The sequence below is a fragment of the Panthera onca genome, chromosome B3 (genome assembly GCF_046562875.1).
Source record: "Panthera onca isolate mPanOnc1 chromosome B3, mPanOnc1 haplotype 2, whole genome shotgun sequence".
NCBI classification, from domain to species: Eukaryota; Metazoa; Chordata; class Mammalia; order Carnivora; family Felidae; genus Panthera; species Panthera onca.
This window is the reverse complement of record NC_138344.1, coordinates 59769664-59784774: the sequence shown is the minus strand read 5'-3', so window position 1 is coordinate 59784774 and position 15111 is coordinate 59769664. Positions and strand designations below refer to the sequence as shown.

At 40.1% G+C, this 15111-nt stretch overlaps 1 protein-coding gene and 1 non-coding gene across 2 annotated transcripts in view; one reads left to right on the top strand and one right to left on the bottom strand.

Annotated features, from left to right (window-relative positions):
• The window catches only part of TUBGCP4 (tubulin gamma complex component 4), a 35465-nt gene that overhangs the window by 11133 nt on the left and 9221 nt on the right, over positions 1 to 15111 (top strand). The window contains exons 6-11 of the mRNA XM_060618783.3: positions 2451 to 2530; positions 5052 to 5253; positions 8211 to 8376; positions 8594 to 8718; positions 13666 to 13716; positions 14133 to 14238. Coding sequence (XP_060474766.1) covers positions 2451 to 2530; positions 5052 to 5253; positions 8211 to 8376; positions 8594 to 8718; positions 13666 to 13716; positions 14133 to 14238 — 730 coding nt within the window. The remainder of the gene's footprint in view (positions 1 to 2450; positions 2531 to 5051; positions 5254 to 8210; positions 8377 to 8593; positions 8719 to 13665; positions 13717 to 14132; positions 14239 to 15111) is intronic.
• On the bottom strand, positions 12504 to 12608 carry LOC132670489 (U6 spliceosomal RNA). Its single transcript, XR_009606726.1, has one exon. It is a non-coding gene; the product is annotated as a U6 spliceosomal RNA (small nuclear RNA).

Sequence of the window (15111 nt, the reverse complement as noted above, 5' to 3'; positions counted from 1 at the left end):
ACCACAAGTTTTTATTACATGCACTGAAAAGTCAGGGTCCCCAATACCAGAAGAATGTCTTTTCTGAATGGAGTTAATAATTGAGGGATAAATGCTTTGAGATTTCACATTAGAAGAAGAATCTGCAAGTCCATAATTGGATGAGAAAAGACAAATGGATTAAATATGTTTAACCCTGTTTTGTTTTTAAACTGTTGTAATTGTGCCTTAGCTTATTAGGAGTCTTCACCTTGATAAATATAACTAGCTAACTACTTAATTTGCCAGGTTGCCGCTTCATTTTTTTGCTGTATAAGTGTAGAAGTTTTCACTGTGCTGTGTTCATTAGGAGCCAGCAAAGCCAGTGAGGGAGGTGCTGTTTGGCCCTTCAAAGCTGATTACCCTCATCAATTAATATTCAGCTTTTATTGTGCATTTACTGTACACCAGGCACTATGCTAAGTGTTTCACGTACTTCATCACATTCAGTTTTCTAAGGGGTCAGGTAGGTTAGGGAATGTGCTTAGGGTCACATGGATGGTAGGAAATAGTAGGGCTGGGATCTAAACCCGGCTCTGACTCGAAAGACTATGCTCTTAACCGCTCCCCTAAACTGTCCCCCCACCCCCGCCCCCTGGGTTGGAGAGGACCTTTTAGGTACGTGGAGGTAGTGTAAGGGTTGCATGCTTAGCTGCACATCTCGGTTGACGTTCAGATTCCACCGACCACAGGAAGGAGAGTAGAAACTGAGTAGTGGGGTTGGAGATGGGCAAACCTTCCTTCTTGCCAAGGTGGTGGTAGAGAAGCCAGTGTGTTCTGCCTCTACAGAGTTCAAACATGAGGTGGTCAAGAGCATGGGCCGGGGTGAGAACTGGGATGATAGCAAACAGACACAAAGGGATTCCTTTAGAGTGATGGAAATGTTATAAAACTAGATTACGGCGATGGTTGTACACACTGTAAAATTTACTAAAAGTTGTTGAGCGGTACACTTAATTCTGGGTGTATTTTATGGTATATAAATTATACCTCAATAAAGGAGTTTTAAAAAGAGAGACAGAAGGACATAGAAAGAAGCAGCAGATTTTTTTGAAAACTGTATACCTTAGAGCATGAGTTAGGCCTTAATCTGAAATAAAGAGCTTTCTTCTTAGCTTGGAATTTTAACTCTGAATGATTCTGGTTTCTCTAGTGCAGTAGAATCACCTGGAATAGATGGTTAAAACCACGTGGCTGGGCCCTGCCACAGGGATTCTGATTCAGTAAGCCTGGAGTTGGTCCCAAGAATTTCCATTTCTTACAAACTCCCTGGTGCTGCTGCTGCTGCTGCTGCTGGGGGCATATGGATGGGGTGGGGAAGAGTAAGTAGAGTGGAGGTCCATATTTTATAGAATAACTGTTGTGATACTGTGATCTATAATAAATATAGGGTGGCCCCTGGGTGGCTCAGTGGTTAAGCGCCAGACTCTTGATTTCCACTCAGGTCATGGTCTCACAGTCGTGAGACTCTCCCTCTGCCCCTCCCCTGCTAGTGCTCTTTCTCAAAAAAAAAAAAAAAAATTATATACATCTCATCTTCATCCCCTTTCTGGCATGTAGCTTCTAAAACCTTTGGCATTTCCTAAGTGATAAGAATGATAAAGGTGTCTTGGTATTCATAATTAGCCACACCTGAGTCTATGGTAATTAAGTGACTTTTGGAAAGCACCTAAGGATTGGCTGGTTGCCAGGGGAAACAAGCATTTGATTGGAGGATTGGGACCTTCATACCCCTGACCTCTGCGGAGAGGAAAGGGGCTGGAGGTTGAGTTCAGTCACCAGCAGTCAGTGATTTAATCAATTGTGCCCATGAAGTGAAGCCTCCATAAAAATTTGAAAGGGCTGGTTTCAGAGAACTTGTAGGTCGCTGAACCAGAACACTTCTGGCTACAATGCTAGGCCCACGCTCTACGGGGACAGAAGCTCCTTTGTTTGGAACCTCACACTATGCATTTCTTCGTCTGGCTGTTGATTCATATCTTTAGTATGCTTTTTAATAAACAGGTAATCTAGTGACTAAACAGATTTTCTGAGTTCTGTGGGCCGCTCTAGCAAGCTAATGGAATCCAAGGAAAGGGTTGTGGGAACCTCTGATTTTATCAGCCAGTCAGCCCTGGGCTTGAGATTGGTGTTAGAAGTGGAGGGGAGGTCTTGTGGGACTGACCCCTTCACCTGTGGAATTTGATGATGTTCTGGTAGTGTCAGAATTGAGTTGAATTGTAGGACACCCAGCCAGTGTTAAAGAATTGCTTTGTGGTGTTGGGAAAACCGCCCCTGCACACTTTGGAATTAGAGTCAAAATTAGAATTCTCTGTAGATCTTTAGCCTCATTATCTGCTGGATGTGCTCTCTGGATTGAATACCGAATATGAGTTTGTCCTATGCGAACTGTGAAAATGGAATCCAGTTTGACAAGTTTGTATTTTGCACAGATTCATGGTTGTCAAATCCTGGAAACGGTATACAAACACAGCTGCGGAGGTTTGCCCCCTGTTCGAAGTGCACTAGAAAAGTAAGTCATGGCTTAATTGGGGGCAGGGTTGGGTGATCAAGTGACTTGACTTTGCACTTGTTTCATTTTCAGGTCATCTCAGGTTTCCCTCTGGGAAAAGTTAAGACCAGGATAGAAAAGACCCATGTATGATGGCTCAGAAACTGCAAAAAGAATGTTAGGAAGTGTTGACGATCAAAGCTAGAATCTAGTCACCTAGATGACCTTGAAGCAGTGCTCTTTAATTTGGGGATATCATTATCCTTGGAGAATTTCTATTACATGTGTCAGATAATGTAGCTGTACCTAAACTGTGTGTGTTTTGAGTAGCTGGCATTTTATATCAAGATCCTTAAAAATGTTTATAATCCCATTATGCCATTCTTAGGAATTTTATCCTAACACCTATTCAAAAGAAGAAAATAACCATATGCAGAAACATTCACTGGAATGTTGTCTGTTTTATCAGGACATTAGGAAACTACCAGCAGCAGAAGAAAGCTAAATAAAGGTATATTCACTTGATGGTCTATAAAGGTAAAATTAAAACTAAAAATACTATAAATATAAACACTGTCAAAATCTGCAAAAGGAAACTTCCCAGAACATGCTTCAGGGACTTAGTTCTCTATTATTGGGCCTTTTTTTTTCCCTAATAAAAGAATTGCATTTTGATTGTAGAAAATACAGACCTGTAAAGAGAAGAAATAGATTTTCTAATCTTTGAGATACCCAATATAACTTTCACTGTATATATATTCTCTACGGTTTCTCTATACATATACATAGTTTTATGCATGGAATATAAAATCTTACATAGATCCTGTGATTAAGTGCATGTTTGTTATATATTTGCAAGACCAAATTTTATAGACCAAGTACTCGAATGTACTAAATGTAAATTTTTATTTTTTAACTATTTTTTTAATGTTTATTTATTTTTGAGAGACTGAGACCAGCATGAGTGGGGGAGTGGCAGAGAGAGAAGGAGACACAGAATCCGAGGCAGGCTTCAGGCTGTGAGCTGTCAGCACAGAACCCAATGCGGGGCTCGAACTTAGGAACTGTGAGATCATGACCTGAGCCAAAGTAGGAAGCTTAACTGACTGAGCCACCCAGGCACCCCCCTCCACCTGATTTGATTTTTTAACGATAGATTCCATTCAGTTAGCTTATTATAAATAGCAGACTCAAGCTCTTTTCATTTCTCCCCAAGTTATTTTGAAATTTTCAGATCTACAAAAATTTGAAAGAACAGTATAGTAAACACTGTATATCCTTCAGTTTCACCAGTTGTTAACATTTGGCCACATTTGATTTTCTTTTTCCCCTCTGTATGGACTGTGAAATATATATATGTAAATATATATAAACATACACACATGCACGCCATGTGTGCTAAATCATTTGAGAGTAATCACAGATACAATGCTTAACTTGTAAATACTTCAGCTTGTATCTCTTTAAAAAAAAGGCTTATATAACTTCAATTGGTTTATATAACCTCAATACCATATTATAGCCAAAAAAGTTAATGTTAATTCAACAATATATTATCCAAAAATAAATCTGAATTTCTCCAGTTGTCCCCCAAAAGTCTTTTACCCTTGTTCTTTTTTGCACTCCCGGATGGAGTCTGCCTTTTCCTGTGGCTTTTTGCAGCCACCTCTTTTTAGTCCCCTTTAATTTGGAACAGTGCCCTTCCTTGCCTTTTTAATCTTTTGATGACATTGACATTTTAAGAGTCCTAACCAGTCCATTTTAGAGGCACATTTTCAGGGTGCCTGGGTGGCTCATTCAGTTAAGCGTCCAACTTCAGCTCAGGTCATGATCTCACAGCTCATGAGTTCAAGCCCTGCATCGGGCCCTCTGCTGATGGTGCAGAGCCTGCTTTGGATTCTCAGTCTCCCTCTTTACTTCTCTGTCCCTCCCCCATTCACACACTCTCGCTCACTCTTTCTCTCAAAAATAAGTAAACATTAAAAAAAAAAACACAGGCACATTTTCCTCTTTGTAACTAAGATGTTATCTGGGGAGTGATCCTTTAAGACCATGAGAATGTCCCATTCTCCAACAACCTTTCTGCATCTTGAAGGATTATAGCATTGTAGGAGATATACCTGCCTCTCGCATAGTGCATCTACTCTCCATATGTGACTCCAACAAAAATAAAACAAATTTAATACTGTGTTAGCCAGACTCTTATAAGCACATTTAATTTTAACAAGAATCCTTAGTTTTGGAACTCCTCCACACAAAAGGAGGAAAGAAAATGTGCCTCTTCTAAAAACCCAGCAGAACACTTACTGAACATTCAGACTTCAGCATGTAGGCTACAAGTGTGGAAATTTAATCGCTGAGTTCATCCACAAACATTTAAATTAAAATAGCACAATTATTTTTAGCCTAATTGGGCATTTCCCTTCTGAGTCATCAGACCTCTGTTTGTCCTGTCGCAGTTTAGAGCATGGTCTCCGTGCAGATGTAGGCTTCAGTGTCTGCGAAGTGGACTTCTAAGGCTCCTGCTTTTCTCTCCACTCAGGATCCTGGCCGTGTGTCATGGGGTCATGTATAAGCAGCTCTCAGCCTGGATGCTCCATGGACTCCTCCTGGACCAGCACGAAGAGTTCTTTATCAAACAGGGTCCTTCTTCTGGGAATGTCAGTGCCCAGCCAGAAGAGGACGAGGAGGATCTGGGCATTGGGGGACTGACAGGAAAACAGTTGAGAGAACTCCAGGACTTGGTGAGAACATGGCAAGAAGTCTGGCGTACTCCTGCCCGAGTCAGAGAAGTTGTCAGCTAGATGACCTTTTGGAGATTTCTACCCTTGTCCCCAGCTCATCAGAGTCGAAGCACCTTTCAGAAATTCTTTAGACACAAACACTTGAACTTGGCTTTATCTTAACTGCATTCTTAATACCTAACTTAATGGGAGACTACAAAATAGAAAATATATTTGTGAGATTCCTTTGTTTCCCCTTGTCCCAGTATATGCATTTATGAGGTTAATGAGTCTTTTCAGGTAGTTGTGTAGTTACCCTATAGCTTTTAAGTGCAGCTTAGAGTTTCCATTAGAGTACTAAAAGTCCTATATTGTCTTTATTCATCCATCGATCTATTTATTCATTCATTTATCCTGCTACAGCATTTTATTGAATGCCTGTTATAGGCCAGGCACTGTTCTAGGAGAGTTACTGGGTGTTTAACTGAGTAGATGAATAAAAGGTAGCTGGGGCGCCTGGGTGGCTCAGTCGGTTAAGCGTCCGACTTCGGCTCAGGTCATGATCTCGCGGTCCGTGAGTTCGAGCCCCGCGTCGGGTTCTGTGCTGACAGCTCAGAGCCTGGAGCCTGTTTGAGATTCTGTGTCTCCCTCTCTCTCTGACCCTCCCCCATTCATGCTCTGTTTCTCTCTGTCGCAAAAATAAATGTTAAAAAAAAAAATTAAAAAAAAAAAAAGGTAGCAGACCCTATGCTTAAGGAGCTTATTGTTTAGTGGAAGACCTAGAAAAATGAACAGTGACATTAAAGTGTACAAAGTGCTCTGGAAAGAGCAAGTATGGGTATTCTCAGAACTTAGAGTAGCTAGAGAAGGCTTTTCAATGGAATGTATGTCTAAATTGCAAAGAGTTTGGAAGGAGAGGTTAAGAAACGTTCTAGGCAGAGGGAAGGACGTGTACAAAGTACAGAGACCATGAAAGACCTGGCTTATTTGAGGAACCAGTAGTAATACAATTGAAATGGTCAAGTAAAAGCTGAAATACAAAGTACAAGGGACAATGGAGGAGAGGGGGGAAGTAGTAATCGATGAAACTGTTGAGGTAAGATCATGAAAGCCCTTGTCATCAATGGGAAGGTATTTAGACTTGAACCTCAAAAGAGCTTGGAGCTAGTGAAGAATTTTCAGCAAGAGGTCAACACAATGAGACTTTATGATAGATGACTCTGGACACTGTGTGGGGAAATTGTTTTTTAAAAAATCAAGGGTCGCCTGGGTGGCTCAGTCCTTTGAGCATCCAACTCTTGATCTCAGCTCAGGTCATGAGCTCATGATTTATGAAATCAAGCCCTGCATCAGGGTCTGCGCTGATGGTGCAGAGCCTACTTGGGATTCTCTCCCTCCCTCTCTCTCTGCCCCTCCCCTGCTCATGCTCTTTCTCTCTCTCTCTCTTTCTGTGTAAATAAGTAAACATTAAAAAAAATTAAGACTAGCAGCAAGGAGGTCAGTTAGGAGAATGTTGGGGACACTCAAGTGAAAGATAATAGTGGCCTAAACTGAGGGTAGTAACAGTAAATATGGAAAAGAATAGAGAGGCTTGAGAGAGACTTAGCAGGTGGAATGGGTAGGCTTTAGTGTTTGGATAGGAGTCCAGAAGGAAGAGTCAAGAATGATACCTAAGTTTCTGCCTTCAGTGGCTAGGCAGGCAGAGATGATAAGGAATGTATATGGCAAATACCGGGGGAAAGAAGATGGTTCCAGTATTGGACATGTTGAGTTTGAGGTACTTGCAGGAAATGTTCAGTGGGCTGAGCCTGGAGCTCATGAGAACAGTCTAGCTTGAAGATAAAGATTAAGGAGTCATCAGCATATAGACGTTTTTAACCTGGGGCCCCTGGGTGGCTTCAGGAGATTCTGTGAAATGTATGTTAGTATAACTGTCTCAAAGTTCCATAGCGTTTATAATGCAGAGTCCTATGATGTAAAAAGGCTAGAAATACCTGTTATAATGATCAATTCAGTGACAGAAGAAGATGTGATTGTCTAAGAAGAGTGAGGAGAACAAGAGGAAAAGAGAGTCTGGGCAGTCCCCTGAGGACTGCCAGCACTGGAGCACAAACCAGAAAGGGTAAACGGCAGAGCTCAAAGTCAGGATTGTGGAGCCCAGAGTTCCTGCTGGGAGCTGGAGGATAAGGATCAAGTCCAAAGCAAGTCTGTGTGTGTCAGAGTTAGCTGGAGAGCTTATTAAAACACTGATGGATGTCTAGGCCTCATCTGCCAGGCTGTCCTAGATCTGGGGAGGGGCTTGAAAATTTGCATTTCTAACAGAGTTTCCTAGTAACAAGTTTCCAGCTGATGCTGCTGGACCACGAGCTACAGTTGGAGAACCACTTGGCTAAATGACTTGGGTTACATACTAGTAAAGAGCTGAGGGGTGCCTGAGTGGCTCAGTCTGTTAAGCATCCGACTTTGGCTCAGGTCATGATTTCATGGTTCATGTGTTCGACTCCCATGTTGGGCTCTGTGCTGACAGCTCAGAGCCTGGAGCCTGCTTCAGATTCTGTCTTCCTCTCTCTCTCTGTCTCTCTGTCCCTCGCCCTCCTCTCTCTGTCAAAAATAAACAAAACAAAACAAAACAAAAAGTGGGCAGAGCAAGCATATGTACAAGACGATAAAGTCCCTACAGGTAAGGAAGCAGAATTCCTGACCTACTGTACAGGGTTTTACATAGTAAAGGCAGAGTGAGGACTAAAATCCTCATGTTAAAAACAACCACAGTGATTTCTGCCATGTTCTCTCACTATCTGAAAATGGAAATGTAATCATCTCTCTAGTGGTAATTTAGGCATTCAGATTTAGGCATTCAGACTTCATTTTAAAGTCCTTCTAGAAAATGTAAGTCATGGGTTGGGAGAATTAGTGATGTTTTCTTGCTTTCCTCTTCTTCATACATCATGTCTGCTACGGATTATTTCCTGGAGTAGCGCCTGATAGAGGAAGAGAACATGCTGGCACCATCTCTAAAACAGTTTTCCCTACGAGTGGAGATTTTGCCATCCTACATTCCAGTGAGGGTTGCTGAAAAAATCCTGTTTGTTGGAGAATCTGTCCAGATGTTTGAGAACCAAAATGTAAACCTGACTAGGAAAGGTAAGAGTCTGATTGGCCAATATACCGTCTTCAAAGGCCCTTTTTCATATTGCGTGGCCCCAAAGAATGCTCGGTCAGAGTGAGTGGCTGGTAAAGTTTAGGTACCGAGTTTGCAGCACCATTATAGGCTTACTTGAGAAGCGTCTGACCGGATTGTAAATCCTTGCCTGTCCCACCGCTCTCTGCCTTCCTTTGAAGGTGCCTTCCTGTTTTGCAGGATCCATTTTGAAGAACCAGGAGGACACCTTTGCTGCAGAACTTCATCGGCTCAAGCAGCAGCCACTCTTCAGCCTAGTGGACTTCGAGCAGGTGGTGGATCGTATTCGTAGTACTGTGGCCGAGGTTTGTATTTCACGGTATATTTGCTTAGCGAGAAAACAGACTAGTTCCCCACAAACTGAGTACTTTTGTTGCTTCTTGATGTGATTAGAACTCAGCTTGGAGGGAATTATTTGAGAGAGTTGAAGGGCAAGAAGTTTTTTTTGGTTTTTTTTTTTAACGTTTGTTTATTTTTGAGAGAGAGACACAGAGCATGAGTGGGGGAGGGGCAGAGAGAGAGGGAGACACAGAATCCGAAGCAGGCTCCAGGCTCTGAGCTGTCAGCACAGAGCCCAACACGGGACTTGAACTCAGGAACTGTGAGATCATGACCTGAGCCGAAGTTGGACACTTAACCAACTGAGCCACCTGGGCACCCCAAGAAGTTTTTAATGATAGAGGCAGAGCTGCTTTAGTCTTTTCACACCCAACAGGAGTTCGCTAGTTAGCTACTTAAATTGAATAAAGAGAGGGCTCGCTTTCAATTTCAGACAGTTAGCATTTGGAATCTGTCAATATAGTTGGCAGGAACTGCAAAGAATCAAATGATTCTGGGTAAATTTAGCATCTCACTTACATTTTAGATGGCTTTACTGCTAACTCTTTCATTTATGGATATAATGATCTTATGAGGAATGCAGAACAAGTATTATTTTTCCATGAAAGCTAACTTGTCCAGTGTTGCACAGTAAGTAACAAAGGTGACATCAAAACAGGTCTTGTGACTCCTATTCAGTGTTCTTTTTTTTTTTTTTTAATGTTTATTTTTGAGAGTGAGAGAGACAGAGCATGAGTCGGGGAGGGACAGAGAGAGGGAGACACAAAATCTGAAGCAGGCTCCAGGCTCTGAGCTGCCAGCACAGAGCTCAATGCAGAGCTTGAACTCACGGATTGCAAGATCATGACCTGAGCTGAAGTCGGCCACTTAACTGACTGAGCCACCCAGGCATCCCCTGCTTCAGGGTTCTTAAGTAAATTGTGCTTCATCCACCATCTTAAATTGTGACCAATGATTTTTCAAATGGGCATCTGTTCTGTGGCTTAAAATAAAATTTGGCTCCCAGGTGTGTGATAATGTGAAATGAGATCTTTAGTCAGACAACTGTTTTGTTTGCTATATTAGTGGTTTTCAAGTTTGGCTGTGGATGGAACTGCTTTGGAAAATCTTAAAACATGGATTTGTATCAAATCCTCACCTCCAGAGCTGCTGACTTAGAGATCTACATTGAGAGGGAGGGAGTAGATAATAGTATCAATACCATCCAACTAGACAACCAACCAGCAAACCACTGCAGGTGATTGTGAAGTGTACCCAGTGCGCTGCGGTATCTAGAACTGCTAAGAAGTTTGGCATCAGATATCCTCACATTGGAAACATAGTAATCAATCATGAATAGGATTTCCTTTTCCAGTTACTATCTCAAAAATTCTGGGCATGGGAGACAGAGCTGTGATGTAGACGGAATATTAGATCTTAAGATATCACTTCATTTGATTCTTTGTGGGCAACTAAAGATCTACATGCTTCTGTCCCTTCATAATTTCAAGGTATTGCCCCTCCTCAATCTGTAACTAGAGCAGCTCTAGTCTAAGGGACACTTTATTTTATTAAATCTATTTCTGTTCTCTTATTATTCTTGTGATAACTCTGGAATTCATGAAGGAAAGTAAAACCTTAATAATACAAGATTTCAAAAATGTTTTTTTTCTTGTGAAATCTGAAATGCAGATACTGCTAGACATTACATTTCCAGTTTGTAAAAAATGATAGACAAAGAACTGAAGTTCAGACTCTTTGAAGTCTTTTAGAATTGCAGCTAATAGGCTTTTTTGTAAGGTATTACCCTAATAATAACAATTTATAGTAATGAAAATAGTTTCCTTTTTAGAAGGAAAAAGGGGGGAATGTCTCACAAATACATATCATACTCGTCCCTTTTTTTCTTTCCTTCTTGATTTTTTTAGAAAGTATACACACTATATGAATTTATTTATATAAAGTTCAAAAACAGTTAATACAAAGTTTAATATAAATGTTCAAGTGCAGAACTAATCTGTTGTTAGATGTCAGGATCATATCTGACCTTGATCAATGGGAAGGGTAGGAATAGGGTTCTCAGGGTGCTGCTTATACAGATGTGTTCAGTTTGTGAAAATTCTCTGAGCTGTAAACTTCTGATTTGTGTGCTTTTCTGTATGTAGTTTTAGTACTTCAGTGAAAAGATATTTAAAATTAATTCCTACATATGTAATGGTTTGTTATTTTAATTTTTTTGTTAGCTACAGTTTTTATGTAGAGAAGTGGCAGTATTGATTTTTGTGCGTGGATCTTCTGCCTGACCTCTTAAGGTCTTTTTTTAGTTCTCATAGTTTGTTGATTTTTCTGAGTAATGATTGTATCGTTTGCAAGTAAGATTTACTTCCAATTTTAGGCTTTTGCTTTTGTTTTTTTTTTCTTACAGTCTTGGATTTCTAATACTACATTAAACAGCTGGAGTGGTAGTTGATACAAACTGTGTGGAGGCAATGCTAGTAAGAGGCGATGATGAGCATTTTCGATATGTTGGCTCTTAAAGGTCATGTACCTACAATTTCTGTGTTACTCCAATGTTTGCTGAGGGCCTTTGGCACATAAGTTTATCATGTTAAAAAAAAAAAAACTTTCTTCTTCCTAGTTTGCTATGAGTTTTTATCATAAATAGATGATGAATTTTATCAACTGCATTTTCTATGTCAATTATGGTGGTTTCTTGCTCGGAGTTCTTTTTCTCCTTTAGGCTACTCATATGGTAAATTGTGGATTAGGTTTTCAGATGTTGAATCTTCCTGAGATAAACTGTACTTGAACATTTTATTTTTTTAATACACTGTTGGATTTGGTTAGCCAGTACAGTACTTGGAATTTTTGCATCTATGTTTACTAGTGAAATTAGACTATTCCTGTTTTGTTCTCATGTGGTTGTGGAATAAAGACTAGAAACCTCATGAAATGAGCGAGGCATCTATCACTCTTTTCTATTTTCTAGAATAATTAATAGAAGACAGGAGTTATTACCGAAAGTTGGATTGAATTTACCTGAAAGATTATCTAAGCTAGTTGTTCAAGGGGAAATCTGTACCAATTCAGTGTATTTAAATCTATGTTAATCTGTTCAAGATCATTATTTGTCATACTAGTCTTGGTATTTTCTCCTTTTCTAGGAAGACCCATTTCATCTAGATTTAATTTTTTAGAAAATCTGTGTTTATGCGTTTTATTTTGTATTTTCTTTTAATCTTTTACTGTTGAGTCCTGCTAATCTTTTCGAAGAACCACCTTGTGTTTTTATTACCTTCTTTTCCCCTCTGTTTCATTGATATCTGCCTTTATTTTTTTTTTCTTGGTTTTTTGTTTTTGTTTTTGTTTTCTGTTACTCACTACTAATTTCCAGGGTTGAAAACTTGACTTTTCTATTTGTAACCCTTATATCCTAGGTAATCTATATAAAGCTTTCTATATTGCTTTGACTGTGTCTCACAACTTTTTTGCATGGAGTGTATACATTAACATCCTTTTCTAAATAATTTTTAAAAAAATTTTTTTAATGTTTATTTATTTTTGAGAGAGAAAAACAGACAAAGCATGAATGAGGGAAGGGCAGAGAGGGAGAAACAGAACTTGAAGCAGGCTCCAGGATCTGAGCTGTCAGCACAGAGCCTGAGTGGGGTTTGAACCCACAAACTGCAAGATCATGACCTGAGCTGAAGTCGGACGCTTAACCGACTGAGCCACACAGGCTCCCCTAAATATTTTTTTTATTTATTTTGAGAAGAATATGGAATGCTTCACGAATTTGTGTGTCATCCTTGCACAGGGGCCATGCTAATCTTCGCTATCATTCCAATTTTAGTGTATGTGCTGCTGAAGCGAGCACTCTTCAGTAATTTCTGATTTTCTTTTTAACCCCAGGAATTTATTAAGCTTTGATTTTTATTGCGGTACAGTTGGAAAACATAGTCTATAGATTGGTCCTTCAGAGTTGAATGAGGCTTCCTTTATGGATTGACGTAGGGCCCGTTTTTTGTTTTTAGGTTTTAGTTCTGCATGTGCTCAGCGAGTGTATAGTCGGTGAGTCTAGAGTTCTCTGCATGTTCTAATGCCTCATTTCCAGGCTATATGTTAGGTGTGTGCCTATTTCTGGTGAATATATATTTATTTATTGTTTTTCCTTTTATGTATAGATTATGTACTCTTTATCACTTATGATATATATTCATATATATTAAGTATATATATATATATGTATGTATGTTTTGTTTTTTTTTAAGGTAGGTGCCACGCCTAGTGTGGGAGACCAGCTCATGGCCCTGAGGTGCCAAGACCTGAGCTGAAATCAAGAATTAGGAGCTTAACCGACTGAGCCACCCAGGCTCCCCTTAAATATATATTTTTTACTTAAATTCTATTTTATTAGTTAAGATCATTACCCAGCTTTCATTAGTTACCTCATATCTTCTTCCATCCTTTATTTTCAACACTTTTTACCCTCCTTGCTCCCAAGCAGCCACTGAACCACTTTCTGTCACTATAGATTAGTTTGCATTTTCTAGAATTTATAAAAGTGGAGTCAAACAATAGGTGCTCTTTTGGGGGAAGAGGTGGGTCAGGCTGCTTTTCTCATGATTATTTTGAGATTAATCCATGTTGCATGTATCACTAGTTTCATTCCTTTTTTTTTTTTTTTTTTTTTTCAACGTTTATTTGTTTTGAGAGAGAATGTGTGTGCCCGAGTCGGGGAAGGACAGAGAGGGAGAGAGAGAATCCCAAGTCAGGGCTTGAACGCACAAACCTGGAGTTCATGGCCTGAGCCGAATTCAAGAGTTGGGCACTTAACCAACTGAGACACCTAGGGGCCCTTGTACAAAATCATTCTTTTTAGAAGTTTTCATTGGAATGGAATTTTATCCCTGTTATATATATTTTTTTCACAGCATCTCTGGAAGCTGATGGTGGAAGAGTCAGATTTACTGGGTCAGCTGAAGGTAATAGCTTAGCTGTCTTTTAACTCTTGAAATGATGCTGGTGGGCAGTGACTCATTCTTTAGGCTGTCTGACGAGCACTGGTGGCCTGTACCTAGACTTCCTGAGTGTTCCTCACATGTTCTCATCCAAGAACACAAACTCTACCTAATTTTACAAATGTCTAGAGTATAAAAGTTTGGGTGTTTATTTTCTTCTGGCATAATATTGTGTTGTCATTGAATAAATGATACCGAAGACACACCCATTGTCCTGCCTTGAGGAATTGCTAAGTATGCCCCTTTGACATGTCAAAAGCCTGTATCCTTTTTAGGTTGGGCTTAACTGATGAAATTGGAAATTTTCTGTGTAATTAGGCTAATGAGGAGCTCCTGGCCATGCTGCATTACTGGATTGTAAATTGAAATTCTTTCCACAGATCATCAAAGACTTTTACCTTCTGGGACGCGGAGAACTGTTTCAGGCCTTCATTGACACAGCTCAACACATGTTAAAAACACCACCCACTGCAGTAACTGAACATGGTGATTGCCCTGTGGGCCTGAGAATGACCACTGTACTGAAATTGCTGCTAAACTGTTTAGTTTGTTCCACATAAGAGCAGCCTGGCGAGTTACGGAGCCATGTTTCCAAAGACGGAAGGCCTTTCAGGTGGGCTGTACATGGAGGTCATTGGGAGTAGCCTCTTGACCCTTCCTGGAAGAGTGGGCACAAATCAGGTATTTTATCAGATTATAGTCCTACCTTCCTTATGGGGCATATCAGGACTTAATGCCACGTGTATTAGAAATCTTTAGGTTGTGAATGATGGAAACTTAAACTGAACTAACCCAGGTAGAAAAGAGAAATGTATTTGCTATTATATTTGTAACTCCAGTGGGATAGGAGTATAGCTGGGTCTCAGAACAATTGAGGGACTAAAACTAGGGACTTGAATACTGCTAGAATTCTCTTTACTATATCTTGTCTGTGCCTCTTTCATGCCGTTTGATGGCCTTCCAGTCCCCTTTGGAAACATGGCAACAGTTCCCAGGAACTACCTCAGTGTCTACTGGAGGAACCAAATCCAGTCTTTCTGGAGCAAATTGTAAGATTCCAGGAAAGGGTTTTGATTAGCCTAGTCCAGATCATATACATACCCCTGCATCAAAGATGGCAGACATTAAGATACGCCTCCTTCAGTGAAGTGTTCACCCTGGACTAATGGGAATGCTCACCGTTCCCATTCAAACTACATGAGGAGAGTCGGGTAAGGATCAGAATCAAAAAAAGAAAATAGGAAACTGACAGGGTTACCATTTTTCTAACTCTGTAAAACAAGAGATGTCCACTCTACTCACATCAGACTTTTTTCATCACAGATATCAGAAAACCCAATTCAAAATCATGTAAAGGGG